The following is a 24,241-nucleotide window of genomic DNA, read 5'->3' as shown; positions in this document are numbered from 1 at the left end:
TTCTGGTGAGCCCAAATAAAGTCTTCTTCATTTTTTCCCTCACCTCTCTCGCTCTGTATGGGTAGGATATCTGTTTGCATGTTTTTTTGTTTTGTTTTTTGTAGTGTTGTGTCTGTTTGTAGTGTCTTTCATTTCTAAATTCAACATGGCATAAACTCTGCAAGTCATCTTGTGAGCATATCAACCATCTGCTGGTTCAAAAACTCTGATAAATGTTTTATTGCACTGGCAAAAAGGACAGCTAGATTTATTATTGCCTAGACCATTAGGGTGACATTGTTTGGTCATGAGGTTAGCTACATGCACATTGAGCGGTGCAATGATGATACATTGTGTGACTCAACCAGCACCAGCAGAAATGAGAGGATCACAATGTCACACAGGAGGAGGTATCAACCACAGCGTCTCCTTAACAGGGGCACGCATGAAGGGTGGACACCCACAGGGAGAGAAAGAGAGAGAGAGGGAGAAAGAGAAGGAGAGATAGAAATAAAAGAAGAGAGAGAGTGTGTGTGTGTGTGTGTCAATTTCTTCTATCAATACATCTGCGCAGACATGCCAATTTGAAAAGGAAAGTTAAGATAGAAATTTGCATTCATCATGCACAAACATGACTAAGAATTACCATGACATGAGAAATAAATAAATAAATACAGAAAGAAAGAAAGAAAGAAAGAAAGAAAGAAAGAGAAAGAAGGAAGAATTTGCTGCTCCAGTGTCTGGACGCAATCCAACAGTTCAGGCCTCCTCATCCACAGACAACCGTGCTCTAGCATGGCATGCTGTTAGCTTAGTAAGCTTGGCAATTCCTCTCTGGCGTGGGCAGCAGGTTGCACATACAAATGTAATCTCACAGTGAAGCAGTGTCTGGAAGAGGGATAAGCCCCATTTACCCTCTACACAGGCATCTTAAAGCTCAGGGGTCCTTGTGAATCTACCAAAAAACTGTGCAGCTTTCAGTTGGTGTACACGAACACTGCAAGAGCACTCCATAGGGAGACCAGATAACTGTGAGGGCATGGTTTGTCGAATATCAAAGGAGAAACAAAGAGAGAGAGAGAGCACAAAAGAGAGAGGAAGACAGACAGAGATTAGGAAATGGTAGTTGCATCCAGCAACCACTTTTTGAGAGATTCCAAAAGGCTAAACTGATCATTTCCTTGACAGAACTCCTCTGAGTTTTGTCGACTAAGAAATGACAAAGGAAGACAGGCAGAAGGAATGACTTTGAGAGAAAATAAGAAATAACAGACTGAGAACAGAGAAATATTGAGTGTCATCAGTAGCAGCTCTCCTGCTGAGATCACCACTCTGTATTCAGTAGGGCAGCAAGGACACTTCCTCTGTGTCAATATCCTGTGTCCACAGGGTCACATCATACTTCTGAGGGCAAAGGGCTTCTGACCATTGCAGTGGTCAGAAACAGTTGCTGAAGGTGTGCGTGTTATACTGTAGGTGTGCGTGTTTATGCATGTGTAGGTTTGAGTGTGTGCATGTTTGTGTTTGGTGGATGAATGCGAATTTGCATCTCTACTTTCCTTTTCATATTGGCCTGTCTGCGCAGATGTAAAGATAGAAGAAATTTGTCAGCATATGTTTGATTTCACCCACTTGAACAGTGATACTCAGAATGAGTCAAAACTATTGAAAACATGCAGTGGCACATCAATGTCATAGGCAGACTATAACAAGCAAGACGGATATATGGATTATTTTTCACATTAGTTAACATTGAAAAGGGCTCTCACCCTTACCAGAGATCTGCACTCAAGTGCCCTTTCATACAAAAATGTTTTTCTTGAGCAACAAGACAAAAATGAAGAAAAGGAATAATATTATGATTCAAATCAATATAGCTTTCAATCAATATTGCTCTTTATGCGGTCTCTACATCTTTAAATCTCTTATTCATTAGCCTCTGAATGCCATTCATGATAAGCAAAGTGTTTTCAAGTGAAAGATGAAATATCTTTGAAAGACCAATTTAGAGAAGAGCAGAGTATATACTTTTGAAAGAATGGAAAATTCCTGGAATCGCAACAAAGAAGGTTAAGATTACGAGACTCATCATAGATATGGAGGACAAGACATAAAAGTACAAACATATCCACTGATTAATTGTTATTTTTAACACGTTAAGCCTGCAAATTTACAGATTTGATAAGCCTGTCTCACACAGATTAATGGCATCACTGAGACGATGGCCTGATGGCTCTGTATACAAAAAGGACAAATATCGGTTTGTAATCTCTGTTATTCAGTGCAAAAATAATCCTAATATTTTCTAGATGCAAAAAGTCTGATTAACGATCAGTTGGCTGTTGTATGACACAAGGGGTCATGCCTGCACACTGAATGTGAATTTCTTTTTAACACATTAACAGAAAGCAATGGCTGACTGGTGATATAGCAGCATCACAAAGACCATTTTCTTTCTATTGATATTTACCTGTTCAATAAGCATGTTCAATCCTTTCTTTAAAAGTATAGCAAAAAGCAGTACCCAAAAGGGCACATGTTACCCCGCTGCTCACCCAGCTACACTGACTACCTATAGCTGAAATTCAAATCACTAATGCTTGCCTACAAAGTAGTCTCCAGTTCTGCTCCCACTTACTTGAATACCCTCATATAGGCATATATTACCTCCTGACTGTTGCGCTCCTCAGATGAATGATGTCTGGCTCTGCCCCCGTAAACTCAGGGCAATCCAAACTTTTCTCATCATTCTCATCCTACCAGAACAGGAGCGTCCCTCTCTACCTTCAAAAGACCCAGCTCTAGGTGGCTGAATGGGATTCCTTTAATTCTTTCTGACTTATATGCTTGATGCTCTGTCTTTTGAAGTTAGGTTTTCAGCTCTCACAATTATCATTAAAGTGGCACTGAATGAAAATACATGAAAAAGAATTTACCCTTATCTATCCCTGCTATAATATACATTATACAGATCACGAGCTATCTACAACACGTATAACATAAAACATATAAATCACATCCTTTCCAAAACAACACAAGTAAAATAAAATCAACAACATTATATGCTTTGTCGCCTAATAGGTATAGTCCTCTGTAGACCTGCTGTGCAAGTGTGTGGCTTGTTCTTTGTCAAGTTTGTAACGTTTGTATAGTTCTGCCTAAAATGTCCTGACACTCTGACATCAGGAACTTTTCAAGACTGGAATATAGAAAGCCGCAGACAGACAGCCAGGGACCAGATCTGACTGGGTAACAGACCTGTACCAAAGCTGGGCTGGAATCTCTGCAGACTCGACCATTATCTCAGCAGATACAGTACCAGCTTCAGTAACTGTATTATTATTGATGTGTTGTGTTTAACGATCCCAAGTTGATTGTTTGTTGACCTTTTTTGCACTTTACCACCATCCACTCTGGATAATCTAAAAAAAAGCAATCAGTTCCATACACCATGTCGCCACTGAAGTGAACTTTACTCTGGGCCAGGGAGGAGGAGGAGGTGTGGCTAAATATGCCAAACAGGTTCTGAGCTGCCTGCGGCCTGTGGGGAAGTTGTTAGCCGGTTATTTGCATGTGAACACTCGAATGCTCCCCTGGTGTTAGTTTCTCACAGAGACATACAGGTGAGCACACCTTTGCTTTCGCTTGTTTTTTCTCCCTCCTCCTTGATGATGTTGTTTAGTTGGCATGAATGAGGAGATTCACTGTCCTTAGTTAATCGTTGGCACTCTGAAACCCACTGGAGTTACTCTGAAGTGTTTTGGAAGTTTGCTGGTGGATTTAATCAGGCTGTCACAGTAAGTGAAACACAGAAACTTCCACAGGTGTGAACGAAAAAGAGGAGAAGGAGATCAAAAAGAGAACTGTCTGTTGCTTACTGTGTTTCCATCTTTTTCTCACAGTAAACCTGAAGTTTGTGACAGCCTGAAGGTGTAAACAATGTTTGACTTGTTCTGGCATGTCAATGAAAGATTTCAACTCAACTGAAACTCCATAGTAACAGTCTGGTGGAATAGTCTGTAGGTCTCATATATGTATGCCCAAATATAGTGTATATTTTCAAAAGTTAAACTACTTATTAGACATCTGCGAAGAGAGTTAGATGAGTCCCTTAGAGCAAGCCGACAAAATGTGTCCTACATGTACATAGTCTCTTGTCAGGGAGGTTAAAACCACATTCTTTGATGTACGCCAGTAATTGTATTTACACTGTAGCTGTCTATGTTCTATGCAAATGATCCTCCTGGTCCAGTCTATATACATTGTGACAAGTGGCTTCTGAAGTGGTGATCACTGAGAAGTGTTGGTGCACACTCTGACTATGACGTATGCCTATAATGAATAATTGCTATTGTATATGCATAGGCATACTTTTGATAAATGTCATGACTGAAAAAAACTACTATGATCTTCAAAATGTCTTAAAACATACACAGACATAGCACTACCAACCATATCTATTGTAAAATGGTAATGTTAAAGTATATTTATCGACTTTATCTTTGATGTGAATCATTCAAGTCAGTCATAGAAGTATTTAAAAAAAAAAACTTCATTTAAGTAGATAAGCTCACGAGCCACCGTTAGATTTATCACTTTGAACTAAAAATTGCGGGTTTCTGTTTTATTTTCAGTAACATGGTTGCACAGCTTATAAAATACTTTACACATTTGCAGACTTTAATCCACATGTGCACATGAACTAATTTCCCTCACTTTTCATCGGAGACACTGTAAGACCAGTTACACAAACTGACCGGTTTTCCAGGAAAGTGTTTCAGTGTCTGCGTATCCTCCCCGGTACAGTCACCAAACAAATCTGGACAAGTCCTCGTGTTCCTTCTGGCAAAGGGTGTCATCTGAGATAAGTGTTTCCAGACACAATGCCCCTTTGCTTACCTATTCTCTACAGTCTCCTCAGGTTTAAAACTGTGTGTGTGTGTGTGTGTGTGTGTGTGAGTGAGTGAGAGAGAGAGAGAGAGAGAGAGAGAGAGAGAGAGAGAGAGAGAGAGAAAAAGACAGCGAGATAGATATGCTATATTCATTGTCTATATCACACAGGACCATTTTTGATCAAAATAGATTTTATTTGACTTTGTCCTACACAGATAGTCAGAATCACAAAGTCAAGGGCACATATGTTCTCTCCCAAAGCCTTTGTCTACCTGTGCCTCTGATTAAGGATTAATCACAATTCTAACCTATGACCCTTGACATGGCATGGTAATGATAAAGAGATTCTTCAGACTGATTACATAATTTAAGCACCATAAAAAGATTGCCATTGCCCTTTTTAGTCATAACTACTGTTTTGCTTTCCCTTTTAACTTGCTCTGGCTGTCACATGCAGTTTCACTGTGATGCATTTGTGGTTGAGATTAATCAAATACATGTAGGCATTTCTCAGCTGGTTTCATCAGCATTGCACCGACATTTGGCACAATGTCTGGTCCGTTCATCACTTTAGACATACAAGTCATACTGGCATTTGTATTTGTTGTTTATTTACTGCTATTTGTATTTCTTGTTTATTTACTGGCATTGTATTTCTCTTCCATTGTTTCCATCGGTATTGTGCCAATATATGCCACACATTGTTGTCCTTGTCATACCAGGAGATGGGCATCCAACCATGTCAGTCTGCTGCAAAGCTGATCGGTCTTCCAGTATCTGAGCCAGTCAGTTTCTTATAGTACATCATTTTGTATTACTGTGGCACCACAAATTGATGCCGAGTTGCCATGTCTCGTTGAGTCATTGCTTTGCAACCATATTATATATGCATATATATTTCTTGGCGAAACAACGATTATCTATGAATAAATCATTACATTTCTCGTTACTGTGTCTTTATTTTATGATATCTTGCTGGATGTAGTAACCATTTCAGAAAAGCAATGGATGGGGGGGGGTAGGCACTTTGCTCCGCCTCATGCCTAAGAACACCCCTTAGCTGCTCTAAAATCACAGGAACCTACGGCCTCTTCGGGCTTATTGCTTAATTATACTTAATTATTTCTTTATGAGTTATTGATGACTGATACTGATTACTGTTTTTCAACACCTTTTTGTTTCTCACAGGTGTTTACTTTTACTGAAAAGTGTGGGAGCCTTCTGCCACAGTCATGCTGGAGTCTCGTCTGTCCCAGCTCTCCTCTTTAAAAGATGACTTTAAGATGGACGATTATGTGCAGCCGCACTACCGGGAGGCGTACAGGCTGGCCATCGACGCCCTCGTCAGCGGCGGACAGGACGCCTACCGGGATGTCCTCAAGGTCGAGAAGGTCGGCGCCTTCCTCTCAGAGGCCGAGCTCCTCTTCATCGCCCACAGCACGGAGCGACCCGCAGAGAGCTACCACTCGGGGGAGGTTGACGGCTCGCCGGATAGCAAGTCCTCGTCCGGCACATACTGGCCCACGCACTCGGACGTGGCGACCCCCAACCTAGAGCTAGGCTGGCCCAACTTTGTCAACGACAGGATCCAGACCAAGGTGGAGCTTCTGTTTCACCCACCCAGACAAAGCAGCCCCACCATAAAGGAGGTGATTCGGAAACACATCCAGGACGCGCAGGAGGTAATGTTCATGCTTGGAGGCCTCTCTGCTGTTGTTGTTTTGTGTGTTTAATTTACTGTAGGTGTGAATAAAAGGTTTTATCCGATAGTGGTGGAAATAGCAGTGTTTTCACAATTTCACAGAGCCTCTAGTAAATGACAGAGCCTATCCATTCCCATGTCTGTGTTCATTACTGGATTAGGGCCACAAGCATGTGCACAAGATTTTCAGAAGCCCGGTGCTGTTCTCATGATGGGCAAGGCTAGGGCGTTGTCTAGGGTGTGTGCGCCCATGATCTTGTTCAACTGCTTATTCTTCAAATGTTTGGGAGGGACCAACTACGGTGATGGAAAACTACCATGAGTCACAATACAGTACAGTGGAAGTGAACTCGGTAAATACGGTGTATTTATGTTCATAATACTGTACACCGTATGTGGCAAATGACCCTGTTGAATACACATGCTCTTGCTCTTCAGGGGTATTCCCATTGGTAGACACAGGTGTGAAGGCAGCAACAACCTGAAAGAACAATTTAATTTGCAATAATTGGACTGTCACAGTAATCGAGGGGTGATTTAATCAACATAACTGTGGGATGATAGAAGGCACCTCTACATAATTTTCATATCACACACCATTATCTCAACTTCAAACAAAGGTGCCTGCATGATTGCTGTTTTACGGTCTGTTCCATACACAACATTTGCGTTATACTGTTACTCTAGCATGCAATGATACCTGGACAATAGAGCATTTTAGACAATATGGTTTTACATACACACTTTCATTTATACTGTATGGTAGCTTTAGAAAAAAGTGATGCTATGTAATGGTTATGGGGAAAAGCCTACACAATGAATGGATTCTGGAAATCAAATGTAACAGAATAGCGATATTCTCAAAAGCTGATGGGTCATTGTTAAACAGATATCTGTAGCAAAATGTACAGAGTTTTAAATTGGGCTAAATTTAATTATTAATTTGTTGACAATGTATGTAATAACTAGATGTACCGTATAGCGGTACAAAATATGTCCGCCACTCAGACAATTTGTCTCCATATTTTCCTCCACCCCCCACTCTTGAAACTTTTGTGTATGCTTGTTTGGCATGCCTGAGTGTGTGTGTGCGGCTGCACAGAAAGTAGCCTACTGGTGCTTATTTATTTATTTATTTATTTATAAACAAAAGCATCTCTGTCAGTTCCATGCCGTTTTCAACAGCTATCAAAAACAAAGGTCATTTTTGGATGGATGGATTTTTTGTGAATGTTTCTTCTTCTACATAAGATTTTAGTCATCTTTAGTTCATGTAATACTTTATTGTCAATGCACAAATTAAGTAACAGTAGTCTGAAACGTTATTGTTAATGCACAAATTAAGTAAAACAGTAGTCTGAAACGAAATGCTGTTTTACATCTAACCAGTGGTGCAAGTAACTGACATGTCCAAATGGGCCTTGATGAAATGCGTCGCTAGACTGTTCATACACATTTTAACGGGCCAAAGTTGAAGAGCTGTTGTCCGTTATTGTTCGTGCAAATATAGGCTGATTCATGTTCCCTTGCATTGTGTAACTGAGGTCCATGGCTAGTCTGGCTTTCACCAGACCAAGCTCAATCTTTTAAGAAATCAAAAATAAATAACGGGCAGATCAGGCTGGGTTCACCCAGCCTAGTCCATAGGCACCCGATATTGTTTAATTTTCCGATTGAGATATCCACGCTTTGGCTATTCTAAATGCAAAAATGCATCAGGCAGTTATGACAAAACTGTCACTAACAAACTAAATCCTAATAGAAAGCTGTTAGCTTCCCTAAGCTACAGGTAGGCTTATAAGGTAGGCCTATTTTACAACATAAATTGTCAATAGGCTATGCTGGCGACACAAATAAAATCTCCTATGGAAACCAATGGCTTACGCCTTACAGCAGGGGTCTCAAACTCTCAAAATGAGCTGGGGGCCAATTCTGCCAACGTCATCTGATTGGAGGGCCGGCTGAAAATGCAATGTTCTTTTTTTCAAATACCACACAAAACTGCAAACAGAAAGTGCAAGTGTTTTTATCTAGTTTTAGACACCTGTGCTAGCAACCTTAGCTTATAAATAAAATAATGATAAAATAAATATTAATACAAATTATAAAATAAATGAAAAACATAAAAAACAGGTATGTGTGTGTGTTTCACACCAAATAAAAATATTTCCTCTCATAACGTTTTTAAATCTGGCAAACTAGGCATCAGGGTTAAGAAAGCAACACCATTGGATTTTTATATCAAAATTTAAAAGGCCATGGCTTGAAAGTGGTCAGAGATAAAGTTATACTGTAAATGTAAAAATCTTTGAGTAAAACAAAAGTTTATGAAGGGGGTAAATTTACCCATCTAATTTGTCACTGGATGGCAAGCACCTCAAATTATGCACCTTTCAGTAAATACTGGATGAACATATTTAAGCAGGTTTACTTTCCTTTTTTCATATTACCCACATAACAAATTAATAGAAAAACACCTAAGATGTATACCAACACCTAAGATGTTGTGGTTTAGTAATAGATTACTACAATATAGGCCTACAATAAAGTATTCTGGTCAAACAGTTCCTATCGCGGGTAATCTGCAGTAACCAGAAGTTAAGCATCATATTGCGGGTGACTTTGTAGTTCTTTAGAGCCCTATTTCTACTAGCCCTGATGTCTGTACCACATCCATTACGGACACTATCATCACGATTACCACTGCAACCTCCAAGCTATGTTGGGCAAAGGGTCGAAACAAGCATGGTATGCTTAGTGGACACCGTTGTATACACGCACCTCCATTCACAGACGCACCGTGAATATCACTGTCATAGACGATCGATCATAATCTCCAAAAGGATATTCTCCTTCAGAATTAGAATAGGTGAATAACATAGCTTACCTAAGACTTCATCACACGTGAACGTTTTTCAACATTTGGTGTAGGCCTGGCTATTTCTGCTTAATTTCTGCTTCAATTTCTGCAACACTATGGCCTGCATCGCTTCCGCGTCATTACAAATGCACGTCTTTGTGTTTCTCGAGTGCAATACAAGTATTTCCTGAAAACTTTGCGCAGCGATTTTGGGTTTGAATCAAGCTCTGGATGTCTTGCACATAGTGGAGCAGAGTAGGCCTACAAATGAGATTTGTCACCGTACCTGGATCTATCGTCTATTTTAATCAGTATCGTTGTTTGTCGCAATTAATAGCCTCAAGGGCCGGATTACATTATTATTTTGTCATTCGTCGCGGGATTTGGCCCGCGGGCCGGGTGTTTGAGACCCCTGCCTTACAGTATCAAGCGGACTTAAACTGGCATATCGTGGCGAAAAGTTGTAATAAAATTCACGCAGCTCCACGAGTCAAGATAAAATTCACGCAGCTCCACGAGTCAAGGAAAGCGCGAATGAAGTAGCCACTTCTAAATGGGACCCACTACACAGTAGCTTAAGGTGTGTTGCTAAAGCAGCCATAATGAAATGAATGTGTCATTGTTTGGATACTTCACACACACGTGCTTTTTAATTTTACAGACTACAACTACCAAGCTGGAATCAAAGCACATCCAGTCCCCTCTCACACCCTGCACACACTTAAAACAAAATAAACAGGCGTCTCAGTCTCACGCATGTATAGGCAAAACTGTATCAGACTGGGCACAGAATGGTTTTTGTAGCACGTGCAACAAATGACAGTCGAAAGATACAATTACAGTGCTGCTATCAATTTGCTTGGTATAACCGCATTTATAGTTTTCTACAAATGCAATCAATCAAATTGTCCTCCATCACTCAACCAACTCTAATGGTAACATTACCTAGGTCCTTATTGATATTATAAGATTAACGTACCTGCAGTAAAAACCAACCATGTCCAATAAACATTCTCAGATTTATTTCGGCTTCAAGAAGAAATGGGAATTACATTTCATGTGAACATCGTCCTAGCCTTAGACGTTCTCTGCGGTAAACTACAGTCCTTGTAGGAAGCGTCCATTGTTTTTCCAACCCACTTTTAACTTCCAACAAAATTACGTCTCACTGCAATGATGCGCCATCTAGTGGACAAACGACTACTTATCGCCAAAACTGGAAATGCAGCCATGATGATGATGATGATGATTTATTTTGGCTTTCTTTTAATCTTACTGAATTTGTAATTATGTATCTGCCGTTCTAATACCGATAGTATGTGGTTGCCTGTGTGTGTGTGCATGTGTATATGTGTGCACCGCCATCTACAGGCCAATGAGTGTACAGTCACTAAATGTACACATAACCTAATTTTTTTTAGACCCCCATGGATGAAATTCTATGAAACTTGGCATACCCCCAGAGAATGCCAGGTCAATCATACACATAACATTTGGTGCAGTTCTGAACATCTTAACTGAAGATAGGGGCGATTAAAGCAGAATAATATTGCATTTTCATTTTTTACCAGGGGGGTGCAAATCACAAATGAGTGATTAAGGGCCAGGTTGATGTGGGCCCTTGAGACCAACATACCATAAAAGATTCTTCATCCTCAGTGCCACGGTTCAGGTAGTCATTTAGGAAAAACTGCTTCGGGGGGCCCAGCACGGGGGGGGGGGGTTGGGAGTGGCCCCCGGGGACGAAACAACATTTTTCCGTAAAAGTCTAGTGGGGCTACGTACCCACCAAATTTCATGTGCCCCGGTGGTTCGGTGTCCCGGGTATCGTTGACCAAAAACAGGAGGGTTAAATAAAAAAACAACCAAAAAATGCTGTTTAGTTGGTTTGTGTATTTTGTTTTTGTTTTCAAACATATGATTTTGGGCATGAACATATCTTTGTAAATTACTGGTTACATTATTGGCTACAATTATTGGTTACTGTTGTTTGCTGTATACTCATTGTACTCATGGCGTATTTGGGCTTGAGCTGGAATGCTGGTCTTCCTGTCTTACATTTGAGGGATTTAAGGCTGATCACCAAGATTATCACCTTGGTCAAATCACACAAAAGCTTGACATAATTTTTTGCTTTTTTTTTGCTATGGCATTTCATACATTCTTTAAAAAAGTATTTCACTGCAGTGCGACATTTTAAGAACATGCTCTGCTTACATCACCTTTAGTCATGTCCTGCTGAGGTTTAAAAGCATTGGTTTTGTATACATACTGATGTGACCCTCTTTGCTTGTCATACAGGTCGTTGCCATTGCTATGGATGTCTTCACTGACGTGGATATATTCAGGGAAATAGTGGATGCCTCTGTTAGAGGAGTCTCTGTCTATGTCCTCCTGGATCACTCTCAGTTCAAAAGTTTCCTCACCATGGCGGAGAGTCAAGACATTCAAATAACCAAGCTGACGGTAATGGACTTCAAGCAATTTTTAATTTATCACACACACACACAAATGCACACACAAACACATGCACAAACACACAAATACATAATATATTTTATTCTATCATTTCAGTTGACAAGAATTCCTACTAATTTGTACGGACAAACCACTACCAGTTAATGCTACAATTTTATTGTGGAAAAAAATACACGTTAAAGTCAGCCTCTATCTCCAAGAAAATGTCACATTTTGTGAGTTCTCCCATTTGCTTTTGAAACCTAATAGTAAGAGCCATGTTGTCCTTGTCCTTGTCCTTGCCTAAGCTAAATAGGACCGCTGCCAACCACTCTATTATCATTTGAAGGATACAAGGAAGTTTGTCACATGCATATAGTTACTGGATGTAAGAAATGTAGTGAAATTATGTCTGGTGTCAGCCTATTTGTGCATTTATGGGGGGGAGTGCAGTAGAAGAGGGGTTTAGTAGATTAAGTGGCAAGGGCTGCATAAGAAAGGTGGGGGAGGATTGGGATTGCACCAACAAGGAGCACCCAAGAGCAACAGGGACAGAAAAACTCCCTTACTAAGGAAGAAACCTTGGGCAGATCCACGGCTCAAGGGGCTAATAACTGCCAGGGTCTTGGTGTGTGTGTTGGGGGATGACAAGGGCTGATGGGATAGTGTGCTGTGTATGTGGGAGAGGGCAGTGTGCAATATGTCATGAGACAATGTGCTGTGTATTGGGGGCAGTGTGCTGTAAGTATGTTGGGGATGTGTGTTGGAGAAGCTTCCTGATGAAATAATGTGCTGTGTATGTAGGGGAGGGGGGCAGTGTACTGCAAGTATGGTGAAGGGACTTACTATTGCAAAGCAGAATACTGTATGTATGATGTATGTGAGTGATGACAGTGAAGATGTGTGTTTGGGCGGGAGGAGTGGAGCAGTGACTGTGTGTGTGTGTGTGTGTGTAGTGTGTGTGGGTAGGTGGGGGGGCATTGTGCTGTAAGTATGTAGAGGATGTGTGTTGGAGAAGATCCACAAGAAGACAATGTGCTGTGTATGTAGGGGGTGTGTGTGTGTGCAGCAAGTATGTAGAGGAGGCTTACTGTAGCAAGCAGTGTACTGTATGTATGTATGTATGTATGTATGTATGTATGTATGTATGTATGTGAGGTGATGACAGTGATGATGTAAGTGTGTGTGTTTTGTGTGTGTGTTGGGGATGTGGGTGGGGGTGGGGGGGGTGGGGGGCGAAAGGCTAGGCAATCAAGGACATGGGTAGATAGATGGAGGAGAAATCAAAAATAATAAATAAAAAGTTCTATGGAGATGTGCAAAAGTTGGAGAAAGTCAGATATATGTGTTTGTGTGTGTGTGTGTGTGGACAAGGGCTAACCCAACTGCCAGGGGTCTTGGTGTGTGTGTTGGGGGATGACAAAGGGCGATGGGATAGTGTGCTGTGTATGTGGGGGGAGAGGGCAGTGTGCAATATGTCATGAGACAATGTGCTGTGTATTGGGGGGCAGTGTGCTGTAAGTATGTTGGGGATGTGTGTTGGAGAAGCTTCCTGATGAAATAATGTGCTGTGTATGTAGGGGAGAGGGGGGGGGGGCAGTGTACTGCAAGTATGGTGAAGGGACTTACTATTGCAAGCAGAATACTGTATGTATGATGTATGTGAGTGATGACAGTGAAGATGTGTGTTTGGGCGGGAGGGGAGTGGAGCAGTGACTGTGTGTGTGTGTGTGTGTAGTGTGTGTGGGTAGGTGGGGGCATTGTGCTGTAAGTATGTAGAGGATGTGTGTTGGAGAAGATCCTGAAGACAATGTGCTGTGTATGTAGGGGGGTGTGTGTGTGTGCAGCAAGTATGTAGAGGAGGCTTACTGTAGCAAGCAGTGTACTGTATGTATGTATGTATGTATGTATGTATGTATGTATGTATGTATGTGAGGTGATGACAGTGATGATGTAAGTGTGTGTGTTTTTTGTGTGTGTGTTGGGGATGTGGGTGGGGGTGGGGGGGGGGCGAAAGGCTAGGCAATCAAGGACATGGGTAGATAGATGGGAGGAGAAATCAAAAATAATAAATAAAAAGTTCTATGGAGATGTGCAAAAGTTGGGAGAAAGTCAGATATATGTGTTTGTGTGTGTGTGTGTGTGTGTGTGTGTGTTTTTGACGTGTGATGAAATAAGAAAAATAAATAAAAAGGTCTGTAGCATAGGGAGAGGGATGTAAAAGTGCAAAAAGTCATAGGTGTGTGTGTGTGTGTGGGGTTGGGGGGTCATGAGTGCTGAGGAGTGAATGAGTGCAAAGTCAGTATAGTGTGTGTTCAGGGTTGGGAAATGTTTGAGAGTGCTGAGTAGTGAATGTGTGCAAAGTCAGTATAGTGTGAGTTCAGAGTTCGGATGGCCTGGGGATAAAAACTTCTCCTGAGTCTCTCAGTTCTGGCTTTGTGACTACATAGGCGTCTTCTTGATTTCAGCGGTAGGAATAATCCATTGTTAGGATGAGAAGAGTCCTACAGAATCTTTTGGGCTCTTAGGAGTACTCTTCTGGAATAGATATCTTGTAGAGCAGGGAGTTAAGTTCTTATAGTACGTTCAGCTGACAGCACTACTCTCTGGAGAGTACTACAATCTCTAACTGTGGAGTTCCCATACCAGGTGATGATGCTACCAGTTAGAACACTCTCAACCGCTGAAGTGTAGAAGGCCTTCAAGATTCAAGGTGTTGGTATTCACTAACCTAACTGTACCTTAAGAATAACAATTAGGACTGAACTGAAAAGCAATTATGATTTCCTCCACAATCATGTTACAGTGCGCCCGGAAATAATTACTTTATGGTTATGAAACCAAGAAATACTATGATAGGAGGGGCAGGCCAGTATTTTGACAGTGTTCTGTGCTCACCATAGCAGCAGACAGCAAAGTATGAATAGATATAAAGCCTTAAAATAATGTGAAAGCAACTTTTTGAAAATGTATTTTTAGAACTGTTCAGTTTCTGAAGGTACACAGATGCTTTGCCACCCCCTGACATACTCAAACCAAAGTAGAGGAGTCAAAACAACAATAAAAGGCAAATTAACTATTTATTCTTGTTTAATTAATTAACACTGTGTGCCATGTGATGCCACCGGTTGCCATCGCCCAACATCCTTTGGTTAATGATGTGCATGGTTGTGCCAATCTGATACTCTGCCCCAAATGCTGTTGGGAGTTTCTCGGAACTCCGAAGAAAATTCCACCTAAACTAAAGCACAACAAATTGTCAAATGACATCACAACAAAATCATATTTTTGGTTGATGCAGTGCATGGTTGTGTGACAATGTGATATTCTGTAAATGGTCTGAATGCAGATGGGAGTTTCTTGGAAAACTCCCCTGAACTACAGATCACTTTTTCTTGGTTGAATGAGAGTGTCCTTAAACATACACATTAAGGGGTCCAGTTCTTAGAAGAGAATGCCATGATACAATATTACCATGCTGCTATATGCAAACTCAGTCCTTCACCCTTATGTTTGGGTATGCCATGCTAACAGCTTTGAAGCATAGAGATAGGAGCCATTTAATTTCCATGAAACAATACCTCTGTGTCTTCTCTTTCCACAGAACATGCGGGTCAGAACTGTAAAAGGACAAGACTATCTCTGTCGCACAGGGGCAACGTTTCATGGGAGCATGGAACAGAGGTTTCTGTTGGTAGACTGCAGGACTGTGTTTTTTGGATCCTACAGGTAAGGATGACACACACTACCTGATTAGTTGCTCCTCTTTTCTGTACAATTTTAACAGGAAGTACTTCTTCTTTAGAAGCACTACATGTGCTGTAGATTACGTTTTTATAATGCTTGGTAAATAATTTAGTCATTGCTTTTACTTCCTTCAAGACTTAATTCATAGGAATTATTGACTGTAACAGTTCAACCAAAACTTAGCTAGAAGGAAGAAAAAAAAAAAGATTTTACAGGAAGTATGAAAAATAAGCTTCATGCCTCAGGCAAACCAAGCATATCTTTTAATTTCATAATAATTGTTATTAATTTCTACCAGACTGCCCATATATATCTTATGTGTTTTCAGTTTGCTGTTGGGCTACATGAAAAATCACTAACTTTTATGATCTCCTTGTTATCATTCAGCTTGATGTGGTCCTATGAGAAGATCAACCTGAGCATGGTTCAGGTCATAACTGGCCATCTGGTGGCATCGTACGATGAGGAGTTTCGAACTCTCTATGCTCGCTCCATTGTCCCTCCGGAGCTGGCGCCTCTCGACAGCCTGGTGAATGGGAAGAGCCTGGGTGGCAAAGTGGAGACCTGCGGGCCACAGTCCTTTGAGAGGAAGCACCAACTGCGTCACACCCTCAACACCGTCTACAGGCAAGCCTGCGAGAGGAGAGGCTTTGGGAGCCACATGGCAGGCATCGGGGAACAACCGCCCAATCATGAGCCGTTCGGTCACGAGCGAAAGATGCATAATCCCCAGGCTGTTGATACATCAACGATGGACGCCATGAGTTTCCTGAAAAGGCACAGCTACGCTGGAGAAAGACAGGAGGGCACCTACACTCCTTCCTACATGAGACATGGAGCCAGCAACTGGAATGTGGCAGCGAACAGTAAAGGTTACGGTGGTCACGTGAGACACCTCCCTGGTGGTTACAACGACCCGCATCACGCACCACCGATGGACCAGGTCCACCGCGGCACCAACATACGCCAGTCTTACCACGGCGGTGGAAAACAATTAATAAACATGCAGCAGAATATGCCCAGTTTAGAGCAGGTGTCCAAGTCATTCATGCGTGATTGGAGGGTCGAGTCCTACCTAAATAACAGTGATGCCGCCGTCATGGAGAACCATGAATACCTGGACCAATATGACTTACCTGAGAATAGGCCTTCTTTGCATCTGCACTCTCGCCTGAGGTCTTCAATTGTTTTAAAGTCAGTCATTCCTGAACAAATAGAAAACGGTTACACAGATGCCTCTTCAAGTTCCATACGATACAGGGACCAGTGTGTCTTGGCACCCAGTAAATACACACAGCCAATCCCCTCGTGGAATCATAATGAACCAGTGGACTACAGAGCAATGCACAGTGATTTCAACCTGAAAAGACGCAGTCTGCAAATACTCGATGAGCCGAAGCACCCTGGGACTGGTAACACTTTGGAGAGAGACTATTTACATTCTTGCGTCACTCTAGGTAGAGTGAGAGGGAGAATGGCACGGCAGGACCTGGATGCCCAGCAGGAAAATGAATTGAAGAGGCACGGTGTGGCTGATCCAAAGTCCAACACATATGCTGGACACAGAGAAATGACCAGCCCTATGTTTAGTTCTCTGAGGAGAGTGCATGAGGAGCGAAGCACTGCTAGAGAAAACGTGGGAAGCAGGGTTAGCAGGCTGAGTGAGGATCAAAGATCTGTCTCACATTGCGATTTCAACGGGTCTGCCCAGAGCAAAGCTTTGTCCGAGTCTACGTGGACAGAGGCCCCTTCCAGGACCTCCTCCGCCACCCTGCTGGCACTGCGAGACAGAAAGCAAGAAAGAGCCAAGCCCAGTGGCATCGGCTCACCGCAGTTCCTTAAAAAGAGCTCCAGGAAAATCAAATCGCTCCTCAACATAGCAGATAAGAAAGAGGGCTCTCCCAAGAGCAAGTTCAGACTGCTCCCTAAAGCAGCGGGAGGCAGCTCTGACACCATAGTCTCTGAGGACGACCAGCAGGTCAGTATTGATGACACAGCTGGGTCAGCAATGTTCACAGGGGGGTCCGGCTGCTGGAGGTCTCACAGCAAACTCCATGACAGAGACATCCTGAACAACATGGGCAAATCATCGGCACCCCGTTTCAGCACAGAGGGCATCGACCAGAGCTCAGATGACAATGTGCAAAGACCACCAAGCCAGCAATCTAGTGCCCCGAGCGTGAGGTCAAGTGCCACCGCCAGAGAGCCCCGCCGCTGGGATCAGTATGGAGAGAACAGATGGCGCTTCGAGTCCTCTAACGCACCAACAGGCTACAAGGCGCCAGCAGGCTACAGTCAGCGAAATGAAACAAGCGACCAAGCCAATGATCGACACAGGGGTTTGACCGCAACCAAAAAGGACCATACTGACCGGACAAACTACTCAGACCATAATACTCACTCCAGCCATGACAATAAACTGGGACGCCTGTTCCAGCGAGTTGGCAATTTAATCCATAAAAAGACATAAACAGGCTGTGATGGTGTGGGTGGGTGGTCGGGGGCATTGTTAAATGCTGATGTGTTATACTTGAACATTTTCTTTGCTTGTCGGGTCTCCCAGCTCTTTTTGATGAGAGTGCAATAGTTGTTGGTGTTCTCTGTTCTACCAGAAAGACTCAGTAGACAGTATAGAATCAGTTAACCATTTAATTAGTAAAGGAATGGCTTGGATACAAGCAAGATAAAGAGTCCTGAATAGGTAACAGTCTTTGGCGTAGGCCCCGTCTCGGATCTGTCCAGCGATGAGCGGATCTCGTCTCCTGCCGATGGATGAAGGCAGGGGCGGGGAGCCTACCCCCCCCACAACGAGAAGGGGACCAACTGGTGGCGGTGGCTGAAAGAAGATGATGTGGTAGGCAGACCATGCCCAATGGACGTGGACTGCTGGCAGTGGTGGGTGGAGGGGAGGTGGAGGGGACGTCAAAGTCGGCGTACTGAGAAGCAGAAGCAGTGTTAGGTGGAACATATTTAAAGAGCCCACTGAATTCCTATAGGCTAGCGCTGATTGAATGAGTGAATGACCAGATTGCAGGCTTTCCCAAAAAATACGCAAAGCTGAGATTGGTTCCATGAAAGCATGGGAGGAGTAAAGGCTACACTACGAGTCTTCCTAGTAGAACTTTCGCTGAAGCTATCATTTCCATAGAAGTGTTCTTTCCTTACAGACCGGAATATCTAAGTGCCATTATCACTAAAAAGGAACCACTCCAGTCTACTGAATGGCTCTATACCTCAGGTCATTAGTGAACCTATGTTACAAAGACGTAATTATATCATACATGACCATCCAATGATATACTGTATTAACAATGGCAGAATGTTATTTATAGGGCTGTGGATTGGATGTTGGGGCATGGGTTAATTGGAGGTTACTTGTGGGTTAATTCCGCTCTCACAAGTGGCTGGTGCAATTTATGTTGGCTGTATCAACATAATAAAAGGTTGACCAAAGAATAAAAAAGGAAAAAACTTTTCAAGAGTCTCTAATAGAAACAGAAAAAAAATGTCAATTGAAGTACCCAAAACAGGGGTACAGGCCTTCTCTTTTGAGAGAAGCGTATGTATATCCCTTTAAAAAGGTGCCATGTGTAAGAATTGAGGTAAAAATATCCAAAAAAATTGCGACACGCATCAAAAGAATGAAAAGAAATAAGGGTGATGTCATTAAAAAAAATGACAAGGTATAGTGCTGCATTGATATCAACCTGAATTAGCATGCTAAATTACTAGCCACAGCCCGACAGGTGTCATAATACCAGTTTTGGCCATTGGAGGCGGTATGCGGGCAACATAACCGCCAGCCAAACTGCAATACGCGTTTCTCGGTTGTTACTCTAGGGTAGACCAACTCACTTTCTGGAGGTATACTGCCCCCATCTTTTATGGAATGTGAAGTACTGTATGAATTGATTTTTTTGGCGGACATTACACATGGCACCTTTTAACTGCCTGCTCCGTTTGGTAGAGCACACTATTTTGAAGTTAAACATATGGAGCCATATCTACCACTTGAATACTACATGCTAAGCACAAAATATTTGCTCAGTACCCCTGTAATGTCAAGGGCCACACCTTCTCATCATACACGATTTAATACATTAATTTACGCTATTTCAGCCATATTTTGTGGAGTCACATCTACCAAATTTTCCAAGGTAAGACTTTTTTTTCCTTCATTATTATGTTAAAATGAAGTGGAACACCACATGTATTAACTTACATGTAAAAAAAAAAAAAAAATATATATATAAATTATATATATATATATATATATATATATATATATATATATATATATATATATATATATATATATATATATATATATTGCTATGCTATGAATGAGTTCATAACACATTCATAGCAGCTGTCATAAACTGCACATAAAGCATTCATGACTGTTTCATGAGACATCACTCAACATTCATACAAAACCTTTCATGAATGTGGAAGACAGAACAACGACAACTTGTCAAAATAAAAGTCCAACAATCGCAAAGCAGCATTACCGTTTTTGTTCCAAACCCCTTACCTGATCGCGTCACATCTGATTCATAAAAAAATATTTGTTTTGATGTAACCTTTGCAGATAATTTCTCATCATTTGCTACTGGGAATGTCCATTGTCCAACCATTCCAGGTTAACAAATATGGGTCAGCTGAATGTAGGCTAGTTTACCTCCCAGTGTTAAACTCAGTGATTACGAATACTTCACAACTTAAAATAAAGTGACATTCGATGTAGACTTCATAAGATATTCATGAAATATTTACAAAGGTTGGAGAGAAAAACAGCAATGCTGCTTTGCGATGGTTGGACTTTTATTTTGACAAGTTGTCGTCGTTCTGTCTTCCACATTCATTAAAGGTTTGTTATGAATGTTCAGTCATGTCATACCTATATGAATAGGTAACAGTCTTTGACTGTTTGAAGTGACCAGTAACTACAAACTCATAACTACATAAAATGAACAGAGAAATCGATTAAAAAACCTTTTGTCTGTGCTGTGACTGATGTCATACACACACACAGACACACACCTACAGTACACATATTAACCTAGTAACCTAGTGATGGTTCCAGAGCGAGTACACCCCTGAGTACACCCCTGCGTTTTTCGTTAGTGACGTGCACTATCAAAAGCTTCCACTGCGGTGCGGTAGGCCTGTCAACAATATCCCTTAACAATACCCCCCCCCCCCAGGGGCATTTTGGGTCAAGACCCCACCACAGATTTGGTCCCCCCAATGTTGACATCATTACTACGGCCTTGGTTCAAGGGTATAGGAAACATTGTCTCTTCCAAATAAACATGCTTCCTATAACTACTGATATGGAACAGTACTTTGCTAGCTGCTTGGCCTTAGTTTTATATAGTCTCCCAATGCATAGTCCATGGACCACCAACCTATGTACATGACTACAGTAGGCTACCAAACACTAACACATTGAGCTGGCATTGGTATCCTAGATTCTCAATGGCAGAAATCAAAGGCTGGTATTTAAGAGTTTTTATACAGTATATGAGTCCTCCATAAATAGATCAAAAGCACATGACACTTTTAAATATTTTAATCTTTTTGCCATTCTGACAAATGGAGATAATTTCCGGTGTGTTTGCAATTCCAGAGAAGGTGTTTGCAGGTGAATTAAACCATTGAGAGTGGACAGTGGTGTGTTTATAGATCTGCTATTCCTCTGTGCGTGGGATCTGAGCAACTATGAGGTCCACAAGTCTGTCAAGTCTGGCGGTATACAGCCCTTTAAGAGAGCTACAGCTGTTCATGATGTGGGCTACTGACTCCAGATGTTGGAGGGGTTCATGTAGCATGCAGAGGGATGGATGAAAAATACACACACACACAGATTCAGGGCATGAAAAAAGGTTGTCATCACTTGTTACTTAAGAAACCTTGAATGCAATTGGCAGTCATAGAAAGATACTTACAAACCACAGTTTTGCCACTTGAAGTAGTGCAGTTATTTTTCTCTAAGGGGAATGTAAATATTTAGCACTACAAAGGGGCAGGGAAGGCTGCAGAAACCTCCACACCAATCTCCTTTTCCAGCAGAAAAAAATAAAGTGCAGAGGGTTTCCAAATGGCAGATCTGGCTCACATCTGTTTCGCATCCGGGCAAGGAGGCAGCTTGCGTGGACGTTTCTTGTGGATGCTGCGTCTTTTTCAGCATGTTATTGTTATTAATATGGCATTGTCAGCCTTGAATGTGTTTGCATGCTCTTCAGTAACAGCTTGCATTGCAGTATTTTTCTGGGCAGGAGGAGCGACCAATAATGTTAGGACTTGTCAGGATTTAAATGGAAATTATTGTAGACGTTATGAAACTGGGCTGTGATTGTGAAATGTCAAGTAGCACAAAGTCATGTTGGATGCGTAGCACAAGGATGTGAGAAAGAGTTCTGTGGACAGCAAAATTAATCGCTTAACATGAACTGGAAATACTGTATGCGAGGGGAATGCAGATGGAGTTTATAAATCTCATGGCCACTTGTGTGTGAGGATCCTCAAGATGGCAATTCTGGCATGTCCTTAATGGCTCATTATAGGGCTGGCAGGACTGTTCTTGATAATTAGGTTTTAGTTATCTTCGAATGACACATTACACTCAATGTCACCTGACGTAGAATATAAAAAAACCCCACATGAAGCAATCTGTTTTTTTAAACATGTTTTAATGCAGCTGGTAAGAAGATTTTCAGATGACTAATTACCTGAAGTTTTAGCCTACTATGAAGGTTATTGACTATGTGCAGTAAGGGTGATATCACTAATTAGCTGGTCTACCTGCCCGAGGAGTTGGAGTGAATGATTTGTTTATGAAATATATATATATATATATATATATATATATATATATATATATATATATATATATTTAATATTATTTATAATATTTAATATTATATATATATATATTTAATTATATTTATATATATTTAAATTATAATAATGACAAATGTCAATTTTTCAAATATTGATTTCTTAAAGAAATACTATTAACTTCATAGCATGGATGCCAGCCGAACATGTCTTGTGTCTCATGTAAATGCATAGTTTAAGGTAAACAAATTATTAAAGACTTCAAGACTTACCAGTCTCACAAAGGCAAAGACCACTCTTTATATTCTTGTCTATTTTCCAAATCACATGAGTGCAGCTATGTGAATCTTGAATTTCCCCTGGGGATCAATAAAGTATCTATCTATCTATCTGTCTGTCAAAGTGCCCCGACTCCGTTTATAAAGTGTCTGTAGGCTAGGGAAACGGGTAACTGCATTCTCAACCAGCTTCGTTTGTTGCCATCATGATGTCCTAAAGTTCCTTATATTAAAAAGGAGATATCAATCATCAACAATGACAAGCCAGCTCTCTCTCTCCCTCTCGCACGCTCAGATGCGTTCCCAATTAAATGGAGTAGCATAATGTTCAAGTTAGATCTTAATGGAAATTGAGAGAGAACCCGAAATATATCATCCTTATGTAACATGCTGTTTGTGCATTTTGACTTTGTAAACATTGTCTAAGAAGATTAAAAATCAGTTTGCAGTAAGGCTATTTATTGGCTAAAATGTGGTGCCCCCGCTGTCCCTTGGTGCCCTATGCACAGAGCGTGAACAGAGTACAGAAGAATAACCTTCCCTAATGGGATACTTAGCGTGCATTGCCGGTGGACTCTCTGTCAGCTTGTCATCCCCGGCTCGTTGTGCTGCCCGGCTCGTTGTGCTGCCCGGCTCGTTGTGCTGTCCGCCTTCCATGGGTCTCCCCTCACCTCACACACGTTCACCTAATATCCCCATTGCACAGGTGGAAGCAATCGGTTAATCAACCAATGCCTGATAGCATCCCATTTCCCACAGGTGTCCACAATCATGTCCATTACACAAATCACCCCAGCCATTGTCCCACAGACATGCACATTGTTCGTTTCAAGTAAATTCCTCAAACAGCACACATGTCAAATACACCAGTCATTGCAAATATTACAGTTTTCATAATTCATAACATAATTCCATAAAAACAGTCTATTCACATGGTACACACAACATACATTTTGGAGACAAATGGAGTCATACCACAGGTGTATGTCCATGAATGGATTACTGAATGGGTTAGAACTGGAACTGGGACCAAGAGCTCAGGGGGCCCTGAAACCCAAGCCTCTGTGTGAATTTGCTTTTTCTCCACTCTTCTCTTCTCTTTCCACAAAAACTCACCAGAAATCATAATTTAAAGGGTCATTTTAAAAAATCTTCCGGGGCCCCGCCCCGGACCCCCCTTAACTGGGTTGGGGGCCTTTTTCCATCTGTGCCCAGGGGCCATAATCTGTCCATGCCTATGACGTCAAAAGTTTGGAATACCCTAATTGATGTGATTTGGCAGATTTGGTGATTTTGACAGATTTGGTCTCCCCCACCCAATGTTGATATCATGATTATGGCCTTGATGTGTAATAATAACAAATTGATTCTCTCCCTTTCCTCAGCCAGCTCAGCCACATGACAAGGTGGGCCTAGCCCCCCGTAGAGCCGGGCCTGTGCAATATACTTTCAGTAAGGACAGATAATGAGATGAGATGATGC

At 41.6% G+C, this 24,241-nt stretch overlaps 1 protein-coding gene across 2 annotated transcripts; it reads left to right on the top strand.

The window, feature by feature from the left end:
* Positions 1 to 3,581: 3,581 nt before the first annotated feature.
* Positions 3,582 to 18,591, top strand: fam83b (family with sequence similarity 83 member B). 2 transcript variants are annotated; one of them, XM_048269893.1, is made up of 5 exons: positions 3,582 to 3,602; positions 6,061 to 6,554; positions 11,736 to 11,900; positions 15,496 to 15,620; positions 16,026 to 18,591. In XM_048269893.1, the coding sequence occupies exons 2-5, from the start codon at positions 6,105 to 6,107 to the stop codon at positions 18,106 to 18,108; spliced, it is 2,823 nt and encodes a 940-aa protein (XP_048125850.1). In that variant the 5' UTR covers positions 3,582 to 3,602; positions 6,061 to 6,104; the 3' UTR covers positions 18,109 to 18,591. The 2 variants fall into 2 exon arrangements, with proteins under 2 accessions (XP_048125850.1, XP_048125849.1); XM_048269892.1 differs by lacking the exon at positions 3,582 to 3,602 and adding an exon at positions 3,611 to 3,776.
* The last annotated feature ends 5,650 nt before the right edge of the window (positions 18,592 to 24,241 follow it).

This window comes from Alosa alosa, chromosome 18 (genome assembly GCF_017589495.1).
Source record: "Alosa alosa isolate M-15738 ecotype Scorff River chromosome 18, AALO_Geno_1.1, whole genome shotgun sequence".
Lineage (NCBI taxonomy): Eukaryota > Metazoa > Chordata > Actinopteri > Clupeiformes > Clupeidae > Alosa > Alosa alosa.
Note: the sequence above shows the minus strand (reverse complement) of the source record. Positions and strands in the feature narration are given on the sequence as shown.

Coding starts and splice junctions, on each gene's coding strand:
- fam83b (XM_048269893.1), top strand. CDS start 6,105: ATGCTGGAGTCTCGTCTGTCCCAGCTCTCCTCTTTAAAAGATGACTTT. Junction 11,901..15,495: donor TTCAAATAACCAAGCTGACG/GTAATGGACTTC, acceptor CTCTTTCCACAG/AACATGCGGGTCAGAACTGT. Junction 15,621..16,025: donor GTGTTTTTTGGATCCTACAG/GTAAGGATGACA, acceptor GTTATCATTCAG/CTTGATGTGGTCCTATGAGA.